Source organism: Phyllostomus hastatus, unplaced genomic scaffold, assembly GCF_019186645.2.
Source record: "Phyllostomus hastatus isolate PE091 unplaced genomic scaffold, TTU_PhHast_1.1 phas_contig_210, whole genome shotgun sequence".
In the NCBI taxonomy this organism is placed as follows: domain Eukaryota; kingdom Metazoa; phylum Chordata; class Mammalia; order Chiroptera; family Phyllostomidae; genus Phyllostomus; species Phyllostomus hastatus.
This window is the reverse complement of record NW_025333737.1, coordinates 29,321,505-29,335,898: the sequence shown is the minus strand read 5'-3', so window position 1 is coordinate 29,335,898 and position 14,394 is coordinate 29,321,505. Positions and strand designations below refer to the sequence as shown.

Genomic DNA, 14,394 nt, shown 5'->3' with positions numbered 1-14,394 from the left:
AGAGAGAGCCGTTGAGGGTGAGTCCTGTATGGTTTCTTGCCCGGGAAACCTGGGTGGACAAGAAGACCCTATTCTGACATACAGAAGACTGAGGAAATAACAGACGTAGGACAAGGGAAGGTCAAGGGCTCCGGCGCTGCTGTTGGCGTATATATGACGTCTCCAGGAGCGAGGGTTCTAGATGCCCCGCCCCTTAACGGAACTGGTAAATATCGGTCACGCGTCTGCAGTGCACGGATCTGGGTGGGCGGCCCAGACTCGCCCCCTCGCTCACCCTGTAACTTGGATCTTAGGTGAGGGCTGCCCAGCCTCCATCTTCTTCCTTACAGTGTTAGGATTAAACAGGATCGCGTGTCCATGGCACCTGGAACACGGAAGAGCTAAAACACTCGCTCTTCCGAGTTCTGGGAGCGCTGTGACCCGTCTCGTGAGGTTGGCATCCTCTCCTCTCATGCACATTTTCAAAGTCACTCCAGAACCGTCTTCCTGAGGGGCCCAGCACACTGCAGCGGTCCCCTCTCCCCTCCCTCAGCCCTTCCCCGCTCGCTCTCAAAGAAACAGAACGGAGAACAGCAGGAGGGTTGATTCATAGACTTTATTGGCTTTTTTTCCACCCCGCAGTGTCTGCAGAGCCAACGGAGCCCGTACAGTACACGTGGTTCACTCTGTTAAAGCTGTGGGCACGGGGAGCGGTCCGGAGGCCCCGGGGAAGCAGCAGGGCAGGTGTCAAGGTTTAGGGGAGACTGGCCCGGCGGGGCCCCGCGTGGGAGGAGCGCTGTGGCAGCTGGAGTGAGGAGGCGGCTGAGAGGGATCGCGAGGAGGGGCGGCTGCAGAGAGAAGAGGGCACATCAGCAGTTGCAGGGAGGCCGCAGGGAGCAAGAGGAGGGTCTTGGTCACCGTCTGTAAAGGATGCAGAGGGTGGGACACAGTGATTGCGTCCGTGGGAGCGGGGGTGGGGAGTCCATAGACATTTTTTTTTGCGGCAGGAACAAGACAGGCCACTGTAGAAAAGGGGCTGTACAACAGAACCTATGATACATTGTTTACATATGATACAAGGCTCTTTCCCTCTTGGAGTTTTAAAAAATAAATTACAATTCCAGAGCTTTTGGTAAAAAATATATACACCCTCAGAGCAGGATCAGCAGCCGTTTTGCTCCTGCTGCTCTGCTGCTGCCGCTGCCTCTTCGGAAGGGAAAGAGGTGGTGCCAGAAAGGAGGGTTAGGATGCGCCAGGAAGCCCCACCCAGTAGCTGCCAGGAGCCCCGGCACCCCTCAGCCCTGGAGGCCCACGTGGGAGAGGAAGGGGGGACAGAGAGGTAATCCAGGCATCACAAAGGTCCAGTCTGCCTTCACAGTCTCCGCCGTTCCCTCCCGCTATGTTGGGGGTCTGCCTGCCCCCAGGTACGGGGATCCGCCCCACCCCAGCTCTGATGGGGAGGACCAAGGGGGAGTCAATACAGGGAAAAGGACAGATCACGATCTTAGCGTCAGACAGAGCCAGAAGGGGAATGGCCACTCCCTTCTTAGCCATAAGACACCCTAGAAGCAGGAGTGCAGGGAGCAAGTACCCCTAACTCCTGATACCACCGTGCCGCACCCCACTGTTACACAGAGGGAGGATCCTGTAGGCAGCTTAGGCCTGTGTTTCCCTGAGCATCTTTTACCCTCTCATTGAAGCCCACCCAGGGACCTTCGGTAGGCCTGACTGGGGGACTTGCAAGGGGTGATGGGTAACCCCTCCCACCTGCTGCTGCTCCATGTCCTCAAGAGCAGCTTTGTCCAGGAGCCTGGGATACAGGGCAGCAGGAGTAACTGAGCAGGGAGCGGTGGGGGTGGGGAAGGTACCCACACTGCACCGACCCAGGGGCAGAGTAGACAAGGGTAGCACCAACATAAAGACCTCCCCCACCCTGGCACACACAACACCCTCCCTCAATTACCAGATTCACTCCTGCTGCTTAATGGGGGGAGGGGCACGCGCACACACACATGCACACACACGGGAAATATAGTATTCGGGGGTGGAGGGGTTAACATCCAGGGGTCCCAGCCCCGGCCAGGGAGAAATGAAACGGGACAGGTGGTGGAGAGGAAGGTTGCCAGTCTTTCCTCCTATTCCGTTCTGCAGAACTAGACGGAAGGGTGGGCAGCTTTCCTTCCTGCTGCAGTTGGAAGAGGAGGCTGGAAATTCTATATCGGGAACAGACCTCAATGGGAGGCGACCGAGGAAGGAGCTCTCTGCCCCCTTTCCCTGCAGGGGCAGGAACCAGCCGAGTGTGGTTTTGGTTTGAAGGACTGGGGTGGTGGGCAGAGGACTTCAGCAGGATGAACAGGCCTGTGAGTCCAGGGGTAAGTCCATCCGGCTCTTCCCCGAGGGATGGAAAGCTGCTCCAGCAGAAAGATTCTGGAGGTGGGTTGGGACATCGTGCAAAGTGCTTGCGTGTCAGGGGCCCGAGGACCCTGGCGGGGTCCGACGGAAGCCTCCATCCTCACTGACTGTTAGCCTCCAGCTTGTAGGAAAGCTCGAAGAGGAGGTTCTGGTTGTCGATGACCTGGAACTGGCGCACGTAGGCCTTGGTCTGCAGGTCATGGGGGGACGCCTCCATGTCCAGGCCTGGGGCACAGGGGGAGAGAGGCGATTAGGCCGCCACATTCTCTTCTCCCCCTCCACACGCAATGGCTGGAGGACAAGGCGCAGCCTGGGACAGGTGCTGAGCGGCGGGGAGGGAGGGGGGCCCGGGGAGGCCAAGAGAATGGAAAACTGACAAGTTTAAGGACATAAACATCTGAGCAGGGATTTCTCCCCAGAACCCTCCCGTGGTGCAGAAACTCAACCTGTGGTGCTCTCAGAACCCTGGGTATAGCCCTGGCTAGTGTAGCTCAGTGGATTGCTCTCAGGCTGCGAACCAAAGCATTGCAGGTTCGATTCCCAGTCAGGGCACATGCCTGGGTGGTGGGCCACGGCCCCCCAGCAACCGCACATTGATGTTTCTCTCTCTGTCTCTTTCTCCCTCCCTTCCCTCTAAAAATAAGTAAATAAAATCTTTAAAAATAAAAAAAGAACCCTGGGTACTCACAGAGGGGCCGGCTCCGGTATTTTCGGACTGTCCTCACTTTTTCAGCCACAGAATGCTGCAAGGCGACAAGGACTGAGCCCTGAAAAGGGCACAGAAAGACACTCCCCACCCGCCCAGGCTCCCCTCCCTCCAATCTCCAATTCCATGGGGTTGACTCCCTCCAGTCCCCAAATCTGGAGGGTCTCCAAAGCACCAAAGGAGTGGGTGTAACAGGGTGCCAGATGAGGGGGAGGTAGAGCTGCCCCCCAAGCTGCCTGTCAGCGTTGCCCCCCGGAGGCGGGTTGCTACAGCGATGCCACCAGGGAGACAGTCAGGAGTCTGTCAGGCAAGCCGGGCACTGTGGAGAAAGGCTGCTGTCTCTAGAGGGGGTGCCAGGAGAGGGGGAGGGTACCATCCCCCGACTCCCAGGACCGGGGTTGGCGGCGCCACTCACCAGTTTCTCGATATTCACCAACCCGTCCACAAGGGTCTTACTCCCCTCGTGCAGGAAAGTCAGGTCTAGGGGACGGGAAGAGAAGCAAGAGAGTGAGCGAGGAAGTCCAAGCTGCCCTCCCCCTCCCCTGGCATCCACTCCATCTCGGGGGCGCCTCTCCTCTGGGCACTCCGAGCTGCACTGGGTGAGGATGAGAGTCAGAACTGGTGCGTGCAGAACGTGGACAGGGGAGCATAATTTGGGAACAGCCTCACCTTTGAGGATCAGAGGCACAAAAGGAATCACAGGAGGTTTCATCTTGGAGATCACTTCTCGGTAGCTTTTGTGGTTCCTACAGGGGTCCTGGCATTCCGCAGGAGACAGATAAAGGGACAGATGGGCCCAGGGTGCCCCCAAGACATCCCCCGTTCCCTCCCTCATTCCCCTCCCCTAGCTACATCTCCAGTGAGATAAGGGACCTGAAAGGGTGTCTCGCTGAGGGTGTCCTGGGGGCCTTGAATGTCCCCCCACCACCTCCGGGGAAAACCGGGTAGCCATCCTCCAGCACGGTGCGGAGAGGAGGGGGGTCTTGGCACTAAAACCCTTGAAAGGGAAGCTTGAGGAAGGAGGTTTACGGGAACTGAGCGTCTCTGGTATACAAGTCCAGGGGCAGATAAAAGAGCCAAACCCACTCACTGTCAAGTTCTCAAATTTGCGGAACAAGTTCTTGAATTTCCCTGGCAGCTTCTGTGGAGAGTGTGAAGGAAGAAGGAATGTCAGAGTGGCGCTCCTTGAGTTTTCTGGGAGCTTCCGACTAACCCCCAGGTGCCGGAGGGGACAGGGCCCACATGTCTTGCAGGGGGCCGGGAAGCAGGTGGTTGGGGATGGGGAGTCACCCTTGGCTGGGCCTGGGGAGCTAGAGGCAGCCCAGAGAAACTAATCACTCTGGGGAAATTGAGGCCTCAGCCATGCACCGAGGCACCTCACTGACTGCTGGCAGAAATGCCACAGCCCGGGCTACCTGCCCTCACACTCCGGCGGGATTCAACCTTGTTACTAATCTGCGCAGGGCAGGGCCAGAGCGGCCTGCCCTGGGGCTGCACGGGCGCCTCCTTCCCCGTCGGGTGAGCTGAGGCTATCAAGACTGAGGCTGGAGGCTCAGACCTCCAGGTGGGCCAGCACAGCTGGCAGGAGAGGAAAGGAAAGGAAAGGGGCCGCATTACCTCCCAGGTGAGCCGCAGGCGGCTGACCGCAGCATTGTCCAGCCCCATGACCACAGCGTAGAAGGTCAGCAGGTCCTGGTTTTGCTTGCAGCTGCAGGATTGGGAGCGGAGGGGGGTCAGAGGGCAGTCAGGTGGCCATGGCACCATCCTGCCCCACACCGGCCTTAGGGCTCCCACCCCGCCCCGCCATCTGCACTCACATGGCAGCGATCTTGATGAACTTCTTGAGCAGCTGCACACGCTTGCCCGAAGCCTCGCAGAGCAGCACCTCCGTGGCCACCCAGTGGGTGACCTCGCTGCAGCGCTGCAGGAGCAGCTCCAGGTTGGCCGTCTCCCGGCGGCCGCGCTCCCCATGGAACACGTAGTCCACGAACTCCAGCTGCACCCACGGCGGTGGCAGCAGGGGGGAGCCCGGGGTGTGGGCGGCGTGGGCGGGAAGGTGGCAGTGCAAGGCGGTGGTGAGGGAAAGGCAGGAGGGTGGGGGCGGGAGGGGTGGAAAATAGAAAAAGTGGGGACAGGACAGGATGCAGTAGAGATGGGGAAGGGACACAGACAACCACCATGAATACTTGACCATTTACTGAAGACTCACAAGGTGCCAGGCACTCAACCCATCTGTAGACACTACTGCCGCTGCCATATTTTATTTCTTTAATAGTGGATATTTGACAAACACTAACCATGGTTCAGGGTCTGTGTAAGCAGCACTTTTTGAGCCCTGAACCACCCTGCTAGGGGGTCTCTCTCTTTGCTCTTTTCTCAGAGGAGGGGGACCAAGGCTTGGAGAGGTTTCGGTGCTCCGTTGCCCCAGAGCATGCGGCGAGCGAGTGTTCCAACCAGGGACTTCAGCTGCAGAAGCTGCCTCACTCCAGGCCCCCGCATTTGGCCCATTTCTCCCTCCTGGCCCCTCGCCCAGCACCAGCCTCCGTCCTCACCTCGTGCACACATCGGAATAGCTCCCAGTGGAAAGCGGTGAGGTGGTTGGCCACGTCCTCAGGCTCCACGCGGTGGATCTCTGTGTCTCCAGGAGAGACCTGGATTTCCTCGGGAAGGGGCACCTGGTGGCAGGCATGGGGACAGGGCTGGGCTCCCCTCTGGGCTTGCGGGGGTCTGCTCACAGCCCCTCACAGCCCTCACGCCTGGGCAGGGCCTGGTGCTGGCTGCCTTACCAGAGCCTCAAAGCTGTCCCGGGTGCAGGCAAACAGGTGGCTGTTGATGCCCAGGGTGGTGAAGACGCAGTCTTCTGTTGGCTGGAGAAGGACCTTCTCTGCGGAAAAATGAGCTGCTCTGCCTCAGCCCCGGCCACCCACACCCTCACACATCCTGAAACATCTCACCCTGCGTGGACGCATTCCAGACTAACGGGACTCGTAGGATCACCAGTCTACGCCCTGCTTTTAGGGAAGCTTTCAAATAATGACTACTTTTGTATTGATAGCCTCCTCTTTTGCTCCCAATGTTCTTTCACAGCTCTTCCCGTGTTCTTTCAATCCTGTGACATTAGAAGAGCAGGGCTTTTTCCTGTCTTAGAGGGAAATGAGGCTGTGGCGACATTGCAGGCTTTTTGCCTTCCCACAGGGATTGGAGGCCTGACCTGTGTCTTTAGCCTCAAAACCAGAGCACCTTTAGGTACTCCAAGAGATTAAGGGACTAGATTCCAACGTGAGCAAGGCAGGCACTCAGATCAGCACCCAAGTGTCCTGGACCACTGCTTCCCAAATTTGAATGCTCATCGACTAATAGCCTGGGGGTCTTGTTAAAATGCACATTCCGATTCCGCAGGTCTGGAGTGGGGTCTGAAATACTGCCTTTTTAAAAAGCTCCCAGGTGATGCCCATGCAGATGGGCCCAGCCCCACCGTTTGAGCAGCCAGGGCCCAGATGTCAGTCTTTACCCTGCCCCGGAGGAGCACCGGACTTGTGGGTTCCCTGTCCCGGGGCCCCCGCTGAGCTCTTCCTGACCCTCACCTCCTGAAGAGGCCACAGCCACCAGGATGAGGGAGTCCTCGCGCCCCGCAGGCTCCTCAGAGTACTGCAGCTTCTCCGTCACGGAGCCCAGGATGTCCTGCACAGACGCTGAGAGGCGACTGCGTATGGTCACGTAAGAGTGGTCAGGCATGTAGACCCGGCAGAAGACTGGACAGAGACAGGAAGGGGGCTGTCATCGGAGGGCAGAACGACAGCGCTGTCACAGCGCACTCCGGGAAACCCGTGTTCATCCCACCGCTCCCCCTAAACTGGTTGGCCCGTGAGAAAGATGCTGTGGAAAGGACTGGTTCTACTACACGGGGAGGCTCCATGGAGGGCGCCCGAGACCCGAGACCCGCCGGGCCCCCTCAGCCGCTCAGGAAGCCCTGCCCCTCCTGGCGCCCACACTCACTCTCATCGGAGCCCCGGAAGGCCACTCGGGTCTGCAGGCAGGAGTCTATCCGACGGAAGTGGCGGAAGAGGGGCTTCACCTGCTTGTTGGGCGGCTGGCTCTCCTCTGGGATCCTGGCATGGACACAGCTGGGCATCAGGGAGCCCTGCCAGGCGTACGGGGCACCGGGCAGGCAACATCAAGCAGGGACATCAGAACTGGGTCAAGGATGCACTGGCATCAGGTTCAGAGAGTGGTGGAGGGGATTTGAAGTGAGGACGACGGCCAGCAGGGGACAACTGTCCAAGTGACCCAAATCAAATGCCACCTTTTCCACGAACTCTTATCTGATCCACTCCACTCACCAGAAAAGGTCAATTTGGCCAGGGGGTGGGGTGGGGAATAGGACAATGGTCTAATATTTATGTTTGTGTCTTATCTCTCCTGCATGATTGAGCACTTTTTGTTTTGGAGGGGCTGGGATTAGTTCTTACTGAATTTTTTTTTTTTTTCATTCTCCAAGCCCAGCACATTGCTTGGCCCATGGTAAGTGTAGGTCATCAGCTATTTGCTGAATTTTGCCAACAAGAGAACTTCACAGTCTGGGAGGGAGACAGACATGCATACAGCTACCTCCAACACAAGGCACGTGTCAGGTGATAGAAAAAAGGCAAACGGAGAGTTATGTTGGTGTGGGGGAGGGAGGACGCTCTTCTGAAAAGGGAGGATCTGGGGAACCTTCACTGAGAAGATGGCATGTGACCTGGCCTTTGAGGGACAACAGGAAGAGGAGGGGGTGGGAGGAGGTCCTTCTGGAATGGACCATATAAATGACAGCAGGAAGCTGGGCAAGCACAGAAGCTCGAGGAACGGGGCGTGTTGGGAGTGTCTGCGGGAATGGAGACAGGAAGGACTAACAGGAGGCAGAAAGGAAAGGGTGCTGAAGGCTGCACTGGGATGTTGCAGCTTTGTCCTGCAGGTCACAGGCAACCATGATGGTTTTGGAACAGGAGCACGATGTCAAGGTGGAACGATCTCTCTGGTGGCAACATCAGGAGGGAGGGACAGACACGAGACCATTAGCTGAAGCCCTGGATCGGAGGCTGTGGCCATAATCCAGGTGATAGATACTGAAGTTGTGGTGGGGGGAACGGAGGGGAGAGAAATCGAAAGGGCCGAAGGTGTGGATGCACAGATGGACAGACGGATGGTTGGATGGAAGGATGACTGACAGATGCAGTGGAGTCCTGAAGCCAGTTCATATTGGCTCAAGAAAGTGGATTGTTAAAATTTCCCACATGGTTTCTAAATAAAGCTATTTAAAAAGTGTGTGCAAGACCCTGGCCACCTGGCTGGTGTAGTTCAGTGTCTTGAGCTCGGGCTGAGAACCAAAGCATCGCAGGTTCGATTCCCAGCCAGGCACATGCCTGGGTTGCAGGCCACGGCCCCCAGCAACCACACATTGATGTTTCTCTCTCTCTTTCTCCCCCCTCCCTTCCCTCTCTAAAAATAAATGAATAAAAATCTCTAAAAAAAGAGAGATACTTTAACTTAAAAAAAAAAAAAAAGACCCTGGCCAGATAACTCATTTGGTTAGAATATCACTCCCATATGCCAAGGTTGCAAGTTCAATCCCCGGTCAGGGCACATGAGAGAGTCAACCAATGAATGCATTGGCATATGAGTGAGTGGAATGACAAATCAATGTGTCTCTCTCTCCTTTCCTCTCTCTCTCTAAAAATCAATAAAAAAAAAAGATGCATGGACATTAAACAACCCAGTGCACAGAGGTTTTTTTTTAAAAAAAGTATGTGTGTGGAGGGTTTCTTTTTTTTTTTTAAGATTTTATTTATTTATTTTTAGAGAGGGAAGGGAGGGAGAAAGAGAGAGAGAGAGAGAAACATCAATGTGCAGTTGCTGGGGGTCATGGCCTGCAACCCAGGTATGTACCCTGACTGGGAATCGAACCTATGACACTGGTTCGCAGCCCGCGCTCAATCCACTGAGTGTGGAGGGTTTCTAATCTTACGTCCAAATTTTTACCAAAAAATGCAGTCTCCTAATTGTTTTACTGCGTTTCACTGTTATCTCCGCTCTTCAGGTTGTTTGCATCTCTGCCCAACTGCACATCCAGTAACAGCATGTTGGGAGCTTGCAACCAGCTATGGTGAGAAAATTTATGCCATGGAAATCAGCAAAAGCTACACAAATCAGGGTTTTTTGTTTGTTTTTCCCCCCGAAATGCTGGTTGTTCAATATTTACCAGTACGCCACTGGAATAAACAAAAAAGTGACCGCAGACAGTGCTTTGTGCTACTCTCCAGCAAGAGAATGGGACAGAAATAAAAACCGTATTGGAGTCCAAAGGCCAGAGGCAGCCCCCCCCGTGAGAGAGGAACACGCGGGACTTCTTTCCTGTCCCCTTCCCAACCCCTTCCCCTCACTTCAGCTCCACGGTTTCCACAAGCTGGTGCAGCCTCAGGGTGTCCTCGCGGAGGTCCTGGTAAAGGGACTCATCCTTCATAATCAGCAGGTACAGATCCTGGGGAGAGGAGGAGAGCGGTGAGGGCAGGGGTCACATCCCAAGCATGGCTCTCTGTAAGGGCTGGAGCAGAGCAGTGGCCCCACGCCTTCCGACGCAGGAGAACCATATAAGCAAAGACCCCTTGGGCATCGTTTCTTTCTAGCACCCAGCTTGACAAGTACGGCTCCTTCAAAGGGGCCTCCTTCCAGAGCCAAGAGCCTGCTCACCCCCCCCCACCTTTTCTTCCCAGGCCCACCTTGATGATGCGGCCGGCCCCCTCCTCCTCCTGCAGCAGCCCCTGGTAGGTGTCCAGGAAATGAAGGAGCATGGCGAGGCAGGCCTGCTTCTGGCCCCGCCCCTCGGGGCCCTCCTTACCTCCTGCCCAAACAAAGCTGACCCCTGAGTTAAGAAAAACAACCTGGGCAGGCAGACCTGAGGGAACTGGGAGGGGGAGATGGGAGGGTAAACCACCCCCAAATGTTCTCTAGGTTTGGGGCCCGGGAGAAAGAAGATCCTGGGGTCCCTGAAACCAAGACCCCCCTCCCCTCACGCCCCAGCTCAGAGTAGGGAGAAATGACACCCAATTGACCACATCCAGCTCCCACCTCTGCACTTCACTTGAGGATACCCTGTCTGGACCCAGCCAGCCCCCGCCGGCCCACGCCTGGAGCTCACAGCAGGCTGATGAAGGCCAATGGTGTTCACCACAGACCTGACCATACCTCAGTGTAAGGCCTATGATATTCTGCTCGGTGGCCTGACGTTTGCAATTAGGTCCTAAAATAACTCAGTAAGAGGCCCTATGCTTACATGAGACCCTATGAATAGCCCAACCAGAGGCTTGTCTCCAGCAGGCCCCACGGAAGCACAGCCATGCCCTGGTGTTTACCTCGGACCCTGTAATAACGCACCGGGCAACCAGACGTTTGGAGCAACAATTCAGTGGGGAGAGAGGCACTCTTAATAGAATAATAATACCTCACATTTGCACAGGGCTTTGCCCTCTCCAAAGCACTCCCACATCTGCCATCAGGTCTATCTCCACAGCAGCCCGGGAGGGAGGCGGAGCAGGTGCTATCTACCCTCATTTTCTAGCAGAGGAAACCGAGGCCCTGGGAGGTCAGGTGATCTGCTCGAGGACACACAGCTGCTGAGCAGAAACACTGGGGCTAAAACCCAAGTATGTGTTGCAAGGGAGAGCTTAGGTCCTGGCATCACACGTCGTGTGGTGGGAGCGGCCTCCTCCCGACCTCCCCTTTCGCAAGCCCCACAAAAGGATATTACTGGTGTAGCTCCTGCAGAAACTTCTCCGTGGGGAGGAAGAGAGAATGGGTGAGGACGATGTCATCCAGCAGGATATCTGTGGAGATCAATTGGTGCCACTGATGTCAGAAGGGCACTTCCAGGACCCAGCCAGACACTCCCCACCCTGCTTTCTTGCCTCCAAGGGCGAGTTCTCATCGGCCAGACTGGAGTCCCAGCCGCCTGCCCCGTCATGCTCTGCACGCGTGCACGCGCGCACACACACACACACACATACACACTTGTGAAGGTTCTGGGCAGCCGCTGCGGGGGTGGGATTGGCAGCTGCCAAGGCAGCTGGAGGGAAGGAAGGGGCACTCTGGTGGCCACGCCCACTTCTCTTCTGTGAGTGTGGGAAGCTGTTCAGATAATACACCAAGCTTGAGATCTGCCCCCACCCCCCCATAGATGTAGCTCATACAAGGGTCTCTAGATGGACACAACTTCCAAACACAGAGGTCAGGGTCAGCAGAGTGTGTGTGTCCCTCCTCCCCTCCCCAATCCCTACCTAACAACTTTGAGTTCCAACTAGGCAGGTGAGAACCAGCCCCATTAAAAAGAAGATGGAGCAACTGCCATCTCTTTGATCCTAAAGCCTTTTAAGAGAAACCCTGTGTCCTCTGGACGCCCAGAGATGGTAGGGTTAATGACGGGAAGGGTGGAGAGGAGTGGCTCCTCCCCGCCCCCCTTTCCCCTCTACACCTCCGCCTGGGCCTGGCTCAGCCAGTTAGCCAGGTACGAGGTCGCCCTGACTTGCATCCAGCTCTGGGGTAGGGCAGGGCGACCTGGCACACACAGGCCGGGGCGCAGGGAGGGAGCCAGGTGTCCTCATCAGGACAGGTTAGGGCCAGGTCCCCAGGCACTGCCCCGGGACAGAACCAAGGCCTCTGCGGGCCCTTGGCTCCCCTCCCCAGCCTCCGATCCTCACCAAGAAGGTGGAAAAGGAGGCCTCCACGACGTCAACTCTCATTTCACAAACGAGAAGAAGCCAAGGCTCAGGGCTGGGAGAGACTTGCCTGGAGCTGGACTAAGAACCCACACTCTGGAGTCTTTGTGTTTGCTCTCAACATGCCTGAGGCAAAGGGTGTCAGGGAGAACCAGTGGCAGGTAAAATGGGGCTGCTTAGGCTGCCGAGAGAATGGCTAGTGTAGGGTCCCTTCTGTAGGTCCTCTCCTCCCACACACACTCCCTGGGAGGGCACCAAGATGGCTTAATTACACTGGTTGTATTGGAGACTATCAGAGTGACAGGTTACGTTGATTCTCATTCACTCTTAGACTGGTTTAGGGTTCCCCAAACCAGTTACTCTGGGAATCCAGCCTGCCAGGCCAGATAGCACAGGTGACAATCAATTCAGGAGTCCTTCCCCGGGAAACCCTGAGCAGAGTCTGTGGCACCAGGCACCAAAAAAAAAAAAAAGACTTTCTCCCTTTACCGCTCTGCCTGGTTACCCTGCCGTGTTCTTAGAGCGAGTCTGACAGTCAAACCTGCCTCCCACCCTGATGTCCAGCTCCAGAGCTGAGGGACTAGGAAGGGAGATGCCCAGCACCCTTCCTATGCTCTTCATCCCGCAGGCGAACTGAGCCAGAGCGAAGGAAGAAGAGCACGGGGTGCAGTGGGGGACATGTGGCTGTGGGGGCACCAGTTTGGCGTCTGTCTCTTCCAAGCCAGGCTCCGGTCCAACGCACAGCCTCCCCAGGGAATGTGTCATAGAGACACGGGGTGTGTAGTGTAGGCGGGAAGTTATGGTTAGGAGAGCTGTGTGTGTCTGATATTTTTCTAATTAAATCCAAAAGGTGTCAGCTCCCCAGGGCACCTGCCGCCTGAGCCACAGGAGAGGACCCGGGTCTCCAGAAAAGTCTAGGGCAGTGGAACCCTCTTCCACACACCTAGACTGGGGCTCCCTGCTCAGGTCTGGGAACACAGAAGGAAACCCCTGCCTTGAAAGTCTCAGCCAGGGCTCCCAGTCACCAGACCCCACTGTGCTTCGCGACACGACGAGAACTAGACCTAAGGACCCGCAGCTCTTCTTCCTCAGCACCTAGCCAGCATTTTGGGGCCTCGGTTTCCTCCAGGCCCCCTTGTAGGGGTGCTGGTGGGGAGTGGTGAAATAGCATCATCATTTAGGGAATAAGCCTCTCAGGGTGTGGTTATTTTTTTTTGAAAGAGGCCATGTGCTGAGGCTTGCCAGGGGAAGGGTAGGAGTTGGAAAGGCTCAGACCACCCCCCCCCAGACGTTGGTGTCTGCCGGGCCACCTCAACAACACCTCTGAGTCAGCCCCCAACTAGAGCACCTCCTCCCCCCACCCCCCAAGCTGCTAAGGACAATGAATTCCTTTGCCAGAGCCCCAAAGCCAGCTCGGGCCCTGTGCCTGTCTGGCGCTGCCCCACAGAGTGGGCCAGCCCTCTGCCCTGGGTTTCTATACAGAGTCGGGGACTCCTGGAAGGTCTTTCAGGCTCGGGCACCTCCGTGGGGGGAGGGGGGCACGGGCTGTTCCGGGCAGCTTCCATCTTAGTGTGTCAGGCCCTAATTTGGGGCCTCAGAAGGAGGTAACCAACATCAGGGACCCAAGAGACTACGGCTAAGATATCCAGGGGAAAGGAAAGGTGGCTTAAGGAGAGACAGAGGTTGGTCTGTGGGTGAGGCTGCTACAGGGAGCGAGGTGGCACTGCCGCTTCCCTTCAGCGGAAGGGTCTGTTCCTCAGATGAGTCCCTACCCCACTTCAGCTGCCCACTCAACCCCACAGCGAGGCTCCAGCATAGCGTCACCCCACGTTCCAAGGGCATGGAAGAGGACCCAGGGGGCAACCCCCTACTCCGGGATGGATGAGCTAGCCGACTCCTTACCTGAGGCGGCGCTGTCCCTGGTGGCCCCCCCGGCCAGCCGCTGCAGAACCCGGTTCAGAAGATGCTCCGGCCGCTCGGGGGCGCCCAGGGGGGCCCAGGGTGGGGAAGTCAGGGGCTCACCCGGGGACAGCTCATCCGAGGAGTGCGAAGAAGGGGAGCGCAGGGGTCCCCCGCCCCCGAGCGGCCCGGGCCCTGGCACCTCCTCTAACTGCAGCCAACAGGGTCCCCCGCTGCCGGGCTCCTCCGTGACCCCCACCGGCTCTCCACCTTCTTCCTCGGTGGGCGGCTCCAGCCCTGGCTCCGCGGGGGGCTCGCGAAGGAAAGCTGGGAGCAGCAGGCGAGACACGCTCTGACGCCGCTGCAGTGGCCTCGGTCCCCCGGCTGGACCGCCGCCCCCGCCAGGCCCCCCACCCCCTCCGGGCCCGCCGCAGCTCCCCGGACCCCCGCCGGGACCTCCCGCCACCGTTCGCCCCGCCAGCTGCGACGTTTGCTTCTTCAGAAATTTCTCCAGCGGCTTCATGCCCCCCCCCCCGCCCGCCCCTCTTCTGGGGGCCGCCGGGGGACCTAGGTGTCCCAGGCGCGGGCGGGGGGGCGGGGACACGATGCTCAGAGCCGGAGGGGCAGAGTGGAGGGCCGTGCCAGGCGCCG

At 57.5% G+C, this 14,394-nt stretch overlaps 1 protein-coding gene across 3 annotated transcripts; it reads right to left on the bottom strand.

Annotated features, from left to right (window-relative positions):
• Positions 1 to 581: 581 nt before the first annotated feature.
• On the bottom strand, positions 582 to 14,394 carry RAPGEFL1 (Rap guanine nucleotide exchange factor like 1). Of its 3 annotated transcripts, XR_006785398.1 has the most exons (16): positions 13,747 to 14,392; positions 10,878 to 10,956; positions 9,853 to 9,988; positions 9,517 to 9,614; positions 7,094 to 7,206; positions 6,682 to 6,849; positions 5,884 to 5,981; positions 5,650 to 5,772; positions 4,915 to 5,093; positions 4,715 to 4,805; positions 4,188 to 4,238; positions 3,767 to 3,854; positions 3,513 to 3,577; positions 3,080 to 3,134; positions 1,747 to 2,616; positions 582 to 827 (listed from the first exon to the last, which is right to left on the bottom strand). XR_006785398.1 is itself a non-coding variant. In XM_045836939.1 (15 exons), exons 1-15 carry the CDS (start codon positions 14,264 to 14,266, stop codon positions 2,492 to 2,494), a joined length of 1,734 nt encoding a protein of 577 aa, XP_045692895.1. In that variant the 5' UTR covers positions 14,267 to 14,394; the 3' UTR covers positions 582 to 2,491. The 3 variants fall into 3 exon arrangements, 2 of the variants coding, with proteins under 2 accessions (XP_045692895.1, XP_045692894.1); XM_045836939.1 differs by having other exon boundaries at positions 582 to 2,616; positions 10,878 to 10,900; positions 13,946 to 14,394; XM_045836938.1 differs by having other exon boundaries at positions 582 to 2,616.

What these genes read in the sequence shown, in the direction of transcription:
- RAPGEFL1 (XM_045836938.1), bottom strand. Translation starts at nt 14,266, where the DNA reads ATGAAGCCGCTGGAGAAATTTCTGAAGAAGCAAACGTCGCAGCTGGCG. An exon ending in CTGCAGGAGCTACACCAGTA is followed by an intron (nt 9,989 to 10,877) that starts ATATCCTTTTGT and finishes CTCAGGGGTCAG; the next exon opens with CTTTGTTTGGGCAGGAGGTA. An exon ending in TGGTGAATATCGAGAAACTG is followed by an intron (nt 3,135 to 3,512) that starts GTGAGTGGCGCC and finishes GTCGCCTTGCAG; the next exon opens with CATTCTGTGGCTGAAAAAGT.